Source organism: Manacus candei, unplaced genomic scaffold (genome assembly GCF_025592945.1).
Source record: "Manacus candei isolate 608988 ecotype Guabito, Panama unplaced genomic scaffold, ASM2559294v1 h1tg000023l, whole genome shotgun sequence".
NCBI lineage: Eukaryota > Metazoa > Chordata > Aves > Passeriformes > Pipridae > Manacus > Manacus candei.
Genome location: NW_026138071.1, coordinates 16,294,578 through 16,308,032, shown reverse-complemented (window position 1 = coordinate 16,308,032; position 13,455 = coordinate 16,294,578). Strand labels below are relative to the sequence as shown.

The 13,455-nt window shown below is 40.5% G+C and overlaps 1 protein-coding gene across 4 annotated transcripts in view; it reads right to left on the bottom strand.

Annotated features, from left to right (window-relative positions):
* ITPRID2 (ITPR interacting domain containing 2) overlaps window positions 1–13,455 on the bottom strand; it is a 41,752-nt gene that overhangs the window by 19,252 nt on the left and 9,045 nt on the right. For all 4 annotated transcript variants that reach the window (XM_051787961.1, XM_051787959.1, XM_051787958.1 and 1 more), the window contains exons 6-10: window positions 12,771–12,807; window positions 11,369–11,467; window positions 10,709–10,917; window positions 9,121–9,815; window positions 5,527–5,599 (exon numbers count right to left, since the gene is read on the bottom strand). In XM_051787961.1, coding sequence (XP_051643921.1) covers window positions 5,527–5,599; window positions 9,121–9,815; window positions 10,709–10,917; window positions 11,369–11,467; window positions 12,771–12,807 — 1,113 coding nt within the window. The remainder of the gene's footprint in view (window positions 1–5,526; window positions 5,600–9,120; window positions 9,816–10,708; window positions 10,918–11,368; window positions 11,468–12,770; window positions 12,808–13,455) is intronic.

The window sequence follows — 13,455 nt, the reverse complement described above, 5'->3', positions numbered from 1 at the left end:
TGCCCCACATTCCTTCAACCACTTAAATGCCATCATATAATTAATCCCAGTTCACAGCTCAATGCACTGGAATGCATGATGAAAACTGTTTTGAAACTGTTGGATATTCAAAACTCATTTTATTTAGTATTAGTTTTGATGAACATTGCACTAATGCAGAAATAAGAGCCTGCACAGTTTGTGAACGCCAGGGGAGAGGCAAACTGCCTGCTAAGCTTCTGTATCAGTGATTTCACACAGCTTTTAGGGAGTGCCTTTCAAATTGTGCTGCTGTTCTGTTATCATGGTAGCCACAATATCCTGCGAGGATAAACAACTTTTCTACCTAAAGACAGACATCCCCACCCAACTCCCAGTAAAGACAATGGAAATTACTTCCCTGAGAACTGGACTAGATCTTATTAACTGCCCAATACAATTAATACGGCTGAAAGAGCATGACATGAACAGGTTGTCACTACAGCTGAGGCTGGTGGGAAGCTGTTACCTCCTTCAAGGAGAACAGTTACCTACTTTGGCCTGTTCTCTGTCTCTTTTCCTATGTGGTGAATTCTAATTAAAGAGAAAAAAGCACTACTGGTGAAAGCCTTAGACTCTCTTAGAGGAGAGATTCCAACTAGGTCAGACAAAGTAACTCACCAGTGCACATACTGGCATCTGTTTTAATGCACATGAAGTTTATTGCTGCTCAAGAGAAATACCGACTGCTGCTCTATTTCCTCCTCAGTCAATATTTCCTTTTCAGCTATAAAAATGAAAATTACATCTATATGTTTCCTCAAATAAGTGCTTGGTCTTCTCAGAGACACAGTAAAAAAGTTAAAATCAGTTTTTGGATAATTTTTTATAGCATTTGTTATTTACAAAGCACATGCTTTGACAGCCTTACACAACACACACTGACAGTCAACAGGTCAGCCTAAAGCTGAGGCATCACAGCTGCCTCACTGTCTTTATGCATGCCAAGAGACTGGCACAATCCGAACAGATTCATACTACCTTGGTTCCACCTAAGGAGACATCCCCTTAATACAGTCATCCCTTGCTTTCTGTGTTACAGAGCTGCTAGGATTACTTTGAACATTTTAAAGCAAATCAGAGAAGACACGTTTTTTAACTCTGAGCAGTCATCTTCTACCACACCTTACCCTTGTCTTTTACAAATTCTCAGAGTTCTCCATTATACCACTATGATGTAAATGCAGTCAAAACTTACAAAGAACAGGAATCTCTACTACTTCAGTAGTAAAATGACAAGGTTTGGTTCTGTAAAGACTGGAAATACCAGCTACTATGCTGGGATATACTGATACAAAACGGTATCCACTCTCCCTGTCAACTACTGAACCAGCTATACAATCTGCTCTATGGCACCTGAATATCTCTCAGATTCAAGCAAAGAAGGGGAAAATTGAAAACATTTTTTAAAAAGATACAGAGTTACATTCAGATCTTGATTAAAATGCCTCCTGGCAATGGAGCATCTTAAGAGACAGAGTTTTTGATGAGATATGGCTCTCCCCTCTTCACCTCAAATGCAGAAAACTCAGTACCAAAGGCTGGGTAGTAGGGGCCAACCTGGAATCATCCCTTGCCCTGCATAACCCCAAGGCAACTGTACCTTCTGAAAAAAGATCACTGCACCCAAAAGCTACTACACAGAGGAAAGCTTCTGAACTAGTGGGAGGAGGCCTGGGGCAGCATAATAAGGAAAGTGTGGGAGAAGGAACCAGCTAAGATGAACAAAACCAGAAGGAACAATCAAACTCTTATCCCAGTTAAACAGAGCACAAATGAAAATGCCCCTTAGATTGCTGTTTTAAGCTCCATAAAAAAATAAAATCAAAGTATATTTAGGTACTTCAGTGAAGAAGAAATGTGGTTATTCATAAATACATTAAATAAGCTGAAAAAGTTCTAAACAAAGAACAGATGATGAAGAAACAGATGATGAAGTCTGTGGTTTACAAAACATGAGAACACAGGTTCATCAGAGAATCTCTATCAAAGAACTGAATAATTCATCTATTGTAACATAATAATCAGCTACCAATGGACTGTCAGTCTCACTCCTTCTGTGTCACTCAACTGCTCACACAGAAGAGGAGAAAAAATACATGGAAACTGTTCATTAAGCTTTAACATTTACATTTCTTGTGCCTGCGCTATTGGGAAAGAACTAATGAACTTTGTATGTTCTGAGATAATTAATAAATTAAAATACCATTCCCAACTTTAGTCCCATTATGGGACTAAATATCACCTGTCCCTTTTTCACATATTGATCACACCCTGCACCACAGCACTAACAAAACTAGCCCAGTAGGCAGCCCTGCTGCAAAAACTCTCAGTCCCTGGACTGAGACAGATCTAGCATCTGGACAGATAAGCACAGACTCCCACAAATACTAAATCTATTCCAGATGTTTTCTTCTTACTCCCCCATCTCCAATCTCCTGTGGAGCTGCACCCATGGAGAGATATAAATACAACATTATATTAAGGACAGGAAGTGCTGATGATGTGCTTTCTTCCCTTTCGAAAGCTAAATTTTCAAAATTAATCACTATCAATGTCAGATGCCTTAAAAAAACCCCGGGTCTGTGGCTACTCAAAATTTCACAGAGTCATCGACGTCAACAACCAGAGACTCACAAATTACAATGCCTCAAGAATACTTCATCCTCTAGGCATTGTACCTAGATTTGTCTTGTTTGTTGGGCATTTTTTGGAATGGAAGGTGCTGCTCTATAACTTTGTCAGGAAGAATTTTGTTTTCAAACTAACAAATCTTTCTACCAGATAACTTTTCAATAAGCTTTTTTTTATAGTGGACATTCAGCAGTGCTGTATGTTTACAGTGCAAAGTACCTGAAGGTTTTCATTCTTCTCTACTGTGTTCCTGAAAAAACCCACATGTACAAAAATACATCTGCATTTGAGGTCTGCAACAACAAAACCAGAATGCCAGGTTTGGGCATAATGCAAAAACTAGTATAGTCCAATATAATCTGGAAGACATAACCTGAAAACTACATAACACTATTTACTACAACACAGAATTTCTTGTATACTTTATAAAGGCTTTAACATAAAAGACAGTACTATAGCAAAGTATTCATTTGCAAGTCACTTTGTAAAATCTAAGCTTACCACTTATAGATAAAGCTAATCTGAAAATAAGAAACATGCTTTAATGAGTGAGCCGAAGCAGCAACAGACTGTGTTGTTCAAGAATATCTTAAGTCTCTAGACTATTTCAGTAGGAAAGAGAATCTTTTTTTGTTTGTTTGTTTTGTTGGTTTTTTTTTTTAATTTGAATACTTTACAACTTACTAAAGGCCTTCTTAAAATGCCTTACAAACTGTTGTAAATGTCAGAGGAAGCATCCACAGCCCTCTGTTTAAATCTAAAATGACACAGCAAGGTTTATAACAGTCTGTTATAAAGAACCAACGCTCAACCTGCTAATTGACACAGAAGTACCCTCACAAGGAAAAATAAAAAAGTACTGAAGTATTCCTTCAGGGGAAGCACTCAACTGGAACAAATTTTTTGTTTATAAGTGCTTATGCACAGTAGAGTCAATGCCACTGAAAAAGGTGGGTTTGTAGAGGATCATAAACTGAAATCAACATTGCACCAGAAGACCTGTGTTTGAATTTCATGCTAATCCCATCTCATGAGATTGCTAATGAGAGTGGCATTTCACATTCAGACACAATGGCCAGCATTTTTAATAAGAGGCCATTAACTTTGGATGCCTTTAAACTTGGTGAACCTTCACTCTCTGAGAAAACAGGTCTCTATGTTGTCTCATGTTGGACAACTTGCAAAAAAAAAAAAGGCTATAGTTTTTTAAATGTTTTGGATAAGTTCTCCATCAAATGGTCTTCCTCTTGGCAATTTTACTGAAACCTACACAGAACAAAGTCCCAAGATTTCCACATCTTCCAGGTGAAATAAAATGCTGGTCTCAGACTAACTTTCAGCAAATGTGCAGGCATCCATATTCTTAAGTCCCAGAAAACTCCAGGCAATGTTTGTATCATAATAAAATGTCACCATTAATGTATGCCAAGTGTATTCAGAAACGGGTGGGACATACTGCCTGGGAAACATGAGCCAGTATACTCTGCTTCTGTCTTACTGAAGTCCCATTGCTGGAACTGCTGGTACCTTTCAGCAGATAACACAGAACCACCTGACTTTTTTCCCTTGCATGGTGGAAGAAGAAGGCAAAATAACTACTGGGAACAGAACACAAACCTAGCATTTCAGAAGATGAAAGAATTAATTTTTCTTCTCCCTGACTGTAGCTCCTGGTTCCTTAAGCTGCTCTTCTCCAAAAAGCTCTTCCTTCAACTGACAAGGCCAAACAAACCAGACCTGCCCTGTAAAAAGTGCATCTCTCTTTTCATGTAATCACTTAAAGCATGTAGTAATGAACTCCAAAATACAGCTAAGGGAACAGCTAGAGATGCAGTTTCTGGCAGTCCTTCTTAGGAGTCTATGTTTGTACTAGAGGAAGCCTAGTGAGTACAATGCTGGGTTGAGCAAAGCACTGATGAAATAGCAGCACAAGCTATCACCAATAACCAGGCACTAACCTCCAGCACTCAGTCCAGAGCATTCTCAACCATGTTAATGCAATCCAGCTGACAGCTCACAAGTGTCAGTTCATTTGTGAAAATACAAGATCATCTCTGTTTCTTAAGACGGGTTTTTCTGCCTCTCCTTATTGTCTAGAGATGCTAGTCATGTTTCAGCAAGAAACTGCATTGCAGCTAAGCATCTACTAAGTGCAACAAGCTCTATTTTTTCTTTTATTACATGTATTAGCTAGAGAACAGACTTCACTTGCTAACATGGGGCAAAGTAACAATCACAAAATGAACTTAAAGATCAACTTTTTCCCCCTCCCAAGCCATAAAACACATAAATGAGACTTTGAGATGAAAGCACAAAACATATAAATAAGAATTTGAGATGAAAGCACAACTAAGTGAGCCACAAGAGCCAGTGCACAGTGTTTCCCCTGTGAAGGGCTAAAATTTCCACGTGGGTGTAGAGACACTAGTCTTCTGTGCAGCCAGCCTGCAGAGAGAGCAGTAGTGCATAGGAAAAACCTACACGTATCATGCAATTTAGGTTTAAAACAACGTAATTTTAGTTTAAATGGGTATCTTAAATTACAGGATTGACTAGGGAAAAAAAAAAATTCCACACAATCTGAATTAACATTTCAGGTCATCTGAGCTATCATCAGTTGTACAGCAGTGAGAACAGCCAGTGAGGTTATAGGGCTGTTGTCTTGTCTATAATTTGGTTGCCACTTTGTAGTAATGTTCTGTGATTTATCAAAAAAACAACCAACCAAAAAAACCCAAAAAACCAAAAAATTCAGATCTTTTTTATTTATAAAGAGAAAAGAAACTTTAGAAGTTTAAAATACATGAATCAGCCTTTCAGAGGTGGAAGAACAATCAGCAGCTGGCTGTCTCCCAGCAGTTGAAGTCTACTCACCTTTCCTTGATTTGGTCACCGCTAGCTGATGCGTAGCTGGAACGTGTGGTAGATCCCCCTCTGTACTCTGAATCTGTTGGGAAGAGGAGATGAACATTAGTCAGCCAACTGGAATATGTTCCAGCGCTTAAAATGCCCAAGCTATACACACTGCACATGAAGGACGTGGTTTTGTTGTTTGGTTTTTTCCTCCAGTCTAACAGCCTATACTAATTGAAGGAGTGAATCATACCTCCCCCCGAACCAACTTTCATCAGGTATTCAGCAATGCTCCTGCAGGAGAACAGTGATCCTTGGGTAGCACCTCCCACCCACAGTGCAGGACTCCCCTCTGGTTACACTCAGCATGCAAAAAGACCTGGAAATCACATCCTGTGACAACACAGTCTTCAGTTCCTCTTTGACAAAACACTAAAATTACTGTGTGAAAACACCTCTGACCACCTTTACACTACGATCTTTTTCCATTCAGAACTCTTGGGCCCTCACTCGAATATAAAGAACAAGCAAAATACATTTAGAAAAATGTGTCACAAGATCAGCACACAAGGACTGTCATCTGCCACCCTACCATTTCCCACAAGCCACCAATCCTCCAGCAGAAGGACTCAGACCTTGCCAGAACCTACTCCAGACTTCACCATGCCACTACTCATGGAAGTACTTCTTGCGCCTTCCAATAGAAGAAAGGAAGGTAATGTATTCAGAGCCATGGAGATATCAACCGGGAAACTTAAAACCACACAGAACTGAATCCTATTACTTAATAACTTTGTGAAACACAGCCTTATTAAGAAAGCAGTTCTCAGGCAACCATTTAAACAAGGAAAAAATATGCCTAAAATCTCAACAGGGAGGCCTTTGTTTTGTTCAAAACATATGTTTTCTCTTTTGCGTGATCCAGAAAAAAATCATAATGGATCACATGCAAGTCTCCATGCACAATCCACTAACACAACTATCCTCAACCCTTCCCTCTAATGGGCTGCCCACCTAATTTCAGAATTACCAAGCAATGAATTTATTTCCATTTTTTATCAATTTGAAGATGTAAAATTAGGATACTGATGTTTATAGGCCAAAATTAGTACTTGCTAAAGAAGAAGTCATATTTACATTGGTATCATGTGTAGAGCAGCCACAAGGGTGCATTTTCTCAGTTACAAGGGTTTTGAGAAGTACTTGGTCTGAACTTTTCACCATTAATAAGTGAAGAGCATTAATCTTGCACGATAAACCTAAAGTTTCTGTTCCTTTAGGAAATGAAGACTGTACCAAAGGGGGAAATCCTTATTTTGTCCAAGTGCAGGGCAGCATAGAAGGGGCTCACCATTTAAGTTTAGGAAAAATTTAATTTTTTTTAAACACGGAACAGCAAGTTTCACAGACACTTTGTTCAAACTGGCCTTCCAGGAAGGGTGTCTTGATTCTGATGGCTAAATCTGCAGCCTTCCAACAGCTAAGCCTCTACTCATTTAAATACTGTCCTTGGCTGGGAGACAGCATTCCAGCTGCGTCTGTAGCACGGTGCAGCTCCTCAAGCACGCAGGAGCTCCTTCCCCGTCCCTTCAGCCAATATTCATGCTGGTAAATGACCTTCAGGACTGTAATTGGCCACCTCAGGAGCGGGTGTTTGGGGGAAATCCTGCCCTGACTCACTCCCACACCAGTTATCTTCACAGCCACAGACTTCCGAAGGGCACTCAAACCTTCAAGGCATTCGTAAGCATGGAAAGAGCTTCCTTGATATATCTGTCATCTTTCTTATGCATATGAATGCACTCCAAACCAAGCTGGGAAAACAGGGGGAGGAGTTATTGTTACTGTTTCTAATACAGTTTATTGTTCATTATACCCTGCTTAGAGACGCATAAAAATAAAATCATGCTGCCAGGAATTGTTCTAAATTTTCTTCAACAAAATTGAATTCCTCCCTCCCAGGGATCTGTAGGCAGTTGATATGTATATGCTATATCGCATAGACAAAAAATTCACCGCAATCCCATCCCACATCACATGTCATCTTGCCAAAACAGCTGTGTTTATGCCCTGGTATCACTGCACAAAGTGTGTCAACCAAAACTTCACAAATACATCACACTTGTGTAGAATTCAGCAAGTCTTTACAGTCCAACTTACACTGAAGGAAAATTCCACTCCTCCTTTTAATATATACATACACATATATACAAAATATAAATTTTGCCCTAGAGTATCAAAAAATGGATGTCTCCTCTGGGATATGCAGCAAAATGCATTGCTACTCAGTCCCCTCTGATCATGCCAATGCAAACATTTGTGTAACTACACAACAAACTGAATCAAGAAAATTATCTGGCTGAAGCCAGGAAAAATAAATCAAAATACACTGGTTCCTTTTCCCCCTCTCAACTGGACCAGTCCTTTGTTCTGGTTCAATAGATGGCCACACAACATGTGGGTGAGGACACAGTGGTATAAACAAGCGGCAGGAACCACAAGAGCTGGATTACCTTCTCTGCTTCATGAGCACCTTCAGCTACAACACTAGTTGATCTAGAAGAGCTTGAAATGACAATGACAGTACAGGATCTACTAAATCATCATGTCATCATTCACTGTAAAACTTTGGGGATTTTCTATTCACTTGCTTTCTTCCCTCATTTCACCAATGACATCACAATCCTTCATTTTAAATAGCTATTTCACATAGACAAAAATATTAACTGCTGAGCTTTTAACAAGAGTCACATTGAAATTTGTCCACCAAAACATCTGCTAATTTAAGAACTGTAATGCAATTCTCACAATTCAAGCTGCAAGCCTGTTAAAAATTTGCATTCTTAAATTTGTAGACCACATGTTTACTAGGCTAATAAACAAAGCACTTACACGAACCTGGAAATGAAACTCCCTTTTGGACAACTATCAATTAAAAAATGGATATATGTATTTATGAAGATATTAAAAGGCATCTAGCACAGAATTTGTAACTGAGCCAACCCCAAAGTCATGTCAAACAGTGACTTTCAATGTGCTAATTTCCAGGGAACAAATCAACTTATAGTAGATTGTTATCAAAACCAAAAGTTGCACAAGATGAGCACCTCACCCTGCTTGATAGCCCCTTTTCTGTTTCATGCAGCAACATTCTTGCTTTATTCACAAATTTATCCTTAATCCATATCAATTAATAAACTGAATTTACTTTTAGGCAACAAAAGTAATGATTTCTAGCTGGAAATTTAAGTAAAGTAAAAATTTAAACCCAAAGGTTTTAATATATACACAGCCTAACCTAGATCTATTTACACATGAAAACTTCCTAAGAGTTATGCCAGTGATTGCAATTACCTGAGCTTCATTAAAAAAAAAAAAAAAAAGGAATGACAACTGTCTTGCTGACTCTCAGGAACAACAACAGCAGCAGCAAGTTACCTCATGAAGAGGATCAATTAGAGCAGCCTACAACTGTTGAGAAAGTGCAACAACTCAAAGAATTTAAAGTATTCCTGGAGAAAACACTGTCAACTACATAGGAGGGAACATTCTCTGCTGGCAGATAGCAAGGTATGTAAACTGTATGCACAAACAAAGTCGTGTATCTTCACTCACCTCTTCCATCTCAAAGGAGTCCTTCTGCTGCAGCATTAGATTCATTATGGATGGGTTTGCGAGTGGAGCGCAGGGGTCTCTACCCGGCGGTGCCACGGACAGCCTTTGTGTCAGGACGCTGCTGTCAGATGTGCTAGAACTGCTGCTGAGGCCTGGAGAGTCCAAAAGACCAGATTCTTCGCATGGTCTGTCCTGGGCATTTGCCAACATGCTACTTTGCACGTCCTCTGGAGGCACAGTCCCCTCTCGTGTATCATCAGTCACAGCAGGAAGGTGTGTAGGTTTATCTGTGTTCCCATCCTTTTTCTGACTACTAGCCATCTCCTCCTTTACAGTAGCCAAAAAAGAGGGAGAATCTTTCTTTTTTGAATATTTTGGTAATTTAGATTCATTTTTAACATCATTTTCCTCGCTCCCTACTTCAGCTGGACTCTTCCCTTTTTCAACAGGTGAAGGACTCGAGCAGCTGCTACCATCGGCTTGCTGTGTGCCACACAGATTGAGTTTTGACAAAGTCTTCATTAACCGACTAGCTGTATTGCTGCGATTTAAAGGGGGAGGGCTGGATGCCTCTTTGCTGGAAGACACTGAATTCAAACTACCAATTTTCTGCAAAGGAGTCCCAGAGACTTGAGAATACAAAGAGGAAAAAGCATTGGCCACAGTAGTAAGCACTTCAATCTGACGAAAACGACCTGTACAAGAATGAAACATAAGGCAGAGATTACAAGGACGTTTGCTGTCATCACGTCCAAGACCTGTTGATCTGTCTCTACATGATGCTTTGAATTCTCAAAGATAGCTCTTCATAACTGAAGAGGGAATTTTGATCACAACCTCTGCCCACCCCCACAAACCTCCTACTTATATCAAAGGCCCCAAAGGCTGACTTAACACTGCCTAGTCCTGTAACACGAAAGTGATACCATACTATGAAAAAAAAAAAGAAAAACCATTTCAAGAATCTTTACTAAATGCAAAAGAACAGCATGGAAAGCTGTTACAAAGTCAAAAAATGGCACATGTATGTGAGTGCAAGTTACTTTACAAAAGGCTAGGAAGAAAGTGTTACTTGGGTTGCTCTCTCCATCTACAAGAGCACATTTCAGCTATGCCCTCATTTCAGCAACACTCATTACTGACTTAACAAAGCTCCTGTCCAAGTCAATAGAAATACTGTCCCAGATTTCAACAATGACAGAAAGAGGTCACTGCCACCCAGAAACTGAAGAACACAAGAAACAGAGGGATATTGCTATTTGTTCCAGTGCTCTAAAGCTACAACAGAAGACAAGCTTAGGAGTAAGAGATGGAAATGATACAAACCAGAGACAGCATATTTTACAGGATGCCTTTCATTTCCCTCCCGCACCATAAACCCCTTCCACTCACGCCAAGGAGTACAACCCTGATAGTCACCTCTTGCCATATTTAAGACCAAGCAAGAGTTTTATTATGAAATCTGAATGGAATTTGCCCTTTAGGCTGTAAAGGGGTTTTGCCAGAATATTAGACACACACCTTCTTTTGGAGTTGTTTACATAGTTAATAAACTCATAAATAAGCTGTGCTTCAAAAACATACTTACTTGTTAAAGCAAAACTTGGATTTTCCACTTCCATCCGCTGTATTTGGGCATTCAAAAACACTTTGATATCTATCCCTCTGGCAAATGATGCTGAATTAAAAAATCTCGCTGGAATTTTTGAAGCAATATCTGGTTCATCTCTTCCAAACCCAAGGTTATAGAGTACTTCTTCAGGATCTTCCTCATACAGCTCCAGTAATTCAGAAACACTAGACAAATGAAAGACGTTTACCATCTACCTCTCTCCTCTCAAGATCCAGTCCCTTCTGTCCAACTGCTAATTCACCCCAGAAGCCACATTGTTTTACTGAACTTTCAACTCCTACAGCTTAGACTACTTTGGGAAATAATTGTGGAGATCTCTGCATCTGAAGTTTTGGCTCCCATCACCAAAGCCACCGGCCCAGACACATCACAGATCAAATCCTGTAATTTATATCTGTAGAGCTCAGATTTCAAAATGCCATTAAAATTTCAGGCATTTCTAATGTTTAGGTCCATTTGTTAGCATTTACTGCTAACTACAACTGAAAACAAATAGAAGTTTTTCAAGTAACCAAATGCAAATTGCCTTCTCCCTGCTAAATGCAACAATGCACATAAAACAAGCCAAACCCATTTAACTGAGGAACAGACCTTCAAAACATAATACTCTTTTACCTTGAAACAGTTGCACTGCTTTTTCCAGACCCGGTAGAGTTCATACTTCTCCCCTTCTGGTGGAACTGCAGCCTCCTGTCCTTTGCCAGTACACCATTGCTGTCAACACAAACAGAGAAGACCCCTGTGATAAACCTCTTTCGTTCGGGAACTCGATTCTCTGTCTCACTGGAGAGCTAATCCTCCAGCACTGCTGAATTTCTCTTTTCCTCTTCAGTGTTATCTGGTTTATATTAGCCATGTCATTTACTGAAATACAGTAACAAAAGCAAACCCTGGGACGCCTCAGTAAAAATGTACATAGACGGTAAGAACTTGAAGGCAAATGCAAGCTGAGAAAACAAATCCCCGATCTGCCCTTGCTGCCCCACCCTCCCTGATCCCACCCTCCTCCAGTAAGGAAGCCCAGCCTTGGGTGAACAGTCCTTGCCCTGCCATTCCTGACTTCCCTGTGGTGCTGCCTCCTCCAAGACCACCTCTGCACGGCAAGGCCACTCTCCCTGCCATGGATACCCAGCTCCCCCTCACCCTAGCTGCCACCCACCAGCAGCACAAGACTGAAAACTGCCCTGGACCTGGCTGGGGAAGCTGAAGAGGCTCCAGAGCGGAGGAAATGAATCAAGATGAGTGCCAACCCAGATTGCGGGCCAGTTTCTTTCCCATTCCCAAACTATTTCTTCCCAGCATCTGAAGAAGCTGTCTGAGCATTAGGTGGTACCCTGTGCTCAAACATACTTTTATTGCCAATCTCTCTGGGGGACAAACTTTTCCAGGGTGAATTTTACCATATAAAGCCTAACATACACACACTCCCACCAGAACAGCTACTGAAAAACCAAAGAAGGCAGAGGATTCACCTAAAAGTGTATTTACAGAGCCCAGCTCCAGAGGATTAGAGACACTGCTGCCCACAGCAGCTGTGCAGTCTTTGCTGAAGTTTCAGTGAGGTCCTAGTTTCAGCACACTTTATTTAGACACTCCAACTATAAAGCAGGAGTCTCTCCTCTCCCAAAGTCTTCATTTTTCCCCACTCCCAAAGGATATCTGCTGTGACAAGCAAAACTAATCTTCCCTTGAAATTTCTGAAATGGTGACTGATCAGTGAGGCAAAGAAGGCTAATCATGATAAGTTACTAATATTTGTCATTTCTCGTTTTCCTCCTGCAACTCCAAAATCTATGTCAGGTCTCCTGGAAGAATAAAAATCTGCATTTTTTTTCTGCATCTCCTAATGACTGTTTCTACGTTATCTAGATCTTCTCCTTGCCTCTTATGTAAACAGAGATGAGCAGAAGAGCTTTACCTCTGTGGTAGCCCCCATGGGTTCCACTGCCCATCCTCCCTCCTGCCCTCCAGTATAAACATTCCTCTGAAGTAAACAAACACACAAAAAGATGTTTACCATGTTTCCATTTGAGTATCACTTCGTAGATGATTAGCTGTAGAGAAAGAAGAAGAAGTTACATCCAGACCCCTTCATAATTACACTTCCACAATCAGTACAAAGAAGCAGACAGTGAGCACATTTACCAATACTCCTGCATAAACCAGATTTTTCTTTTTCCATATAAATGTGATTGTCAAGGGCTGATATAATCTGGTTTATTCAAGCTCTGTTAAAAATAAAATCTCTCATGGACACACGTTTACATACTGTCATTAATCACATAAACCTGAAATTTAAATTGCGATAAGCTAGTAGTTGTTATATAAACCATTTATTGCTTTGCAACTGAAGACACGATTACCAGCTGCAGGGCTGTTCCTGGGTGGGAAGGGGAGGAGGACAGGCAGGCAGGCACATGAAGATTGCTCCAGTAGAGAAAGTAAAGAACACAAGAAAGGCAGCTGGCCCCATGGCCAGGTGCTGAGACTTTATTTGTTCGCCTTTTCATCAGTAAAGTGGGGCAGGGCCATGGCTGCCTGAGCTGTGCAATACATGGACAAGAGCTCAGTGAAGCCTGTGCTGCTGATGGGGCCAGAGGACATGCTTGGACTTGAGAGGGCTCTGGAGGGAGGCTGGCTGTCAGGTACCAAGCCACCTGGTCACCAGCCTCTGACAGGGAAGTCAGCACTTTCTGCAGCCA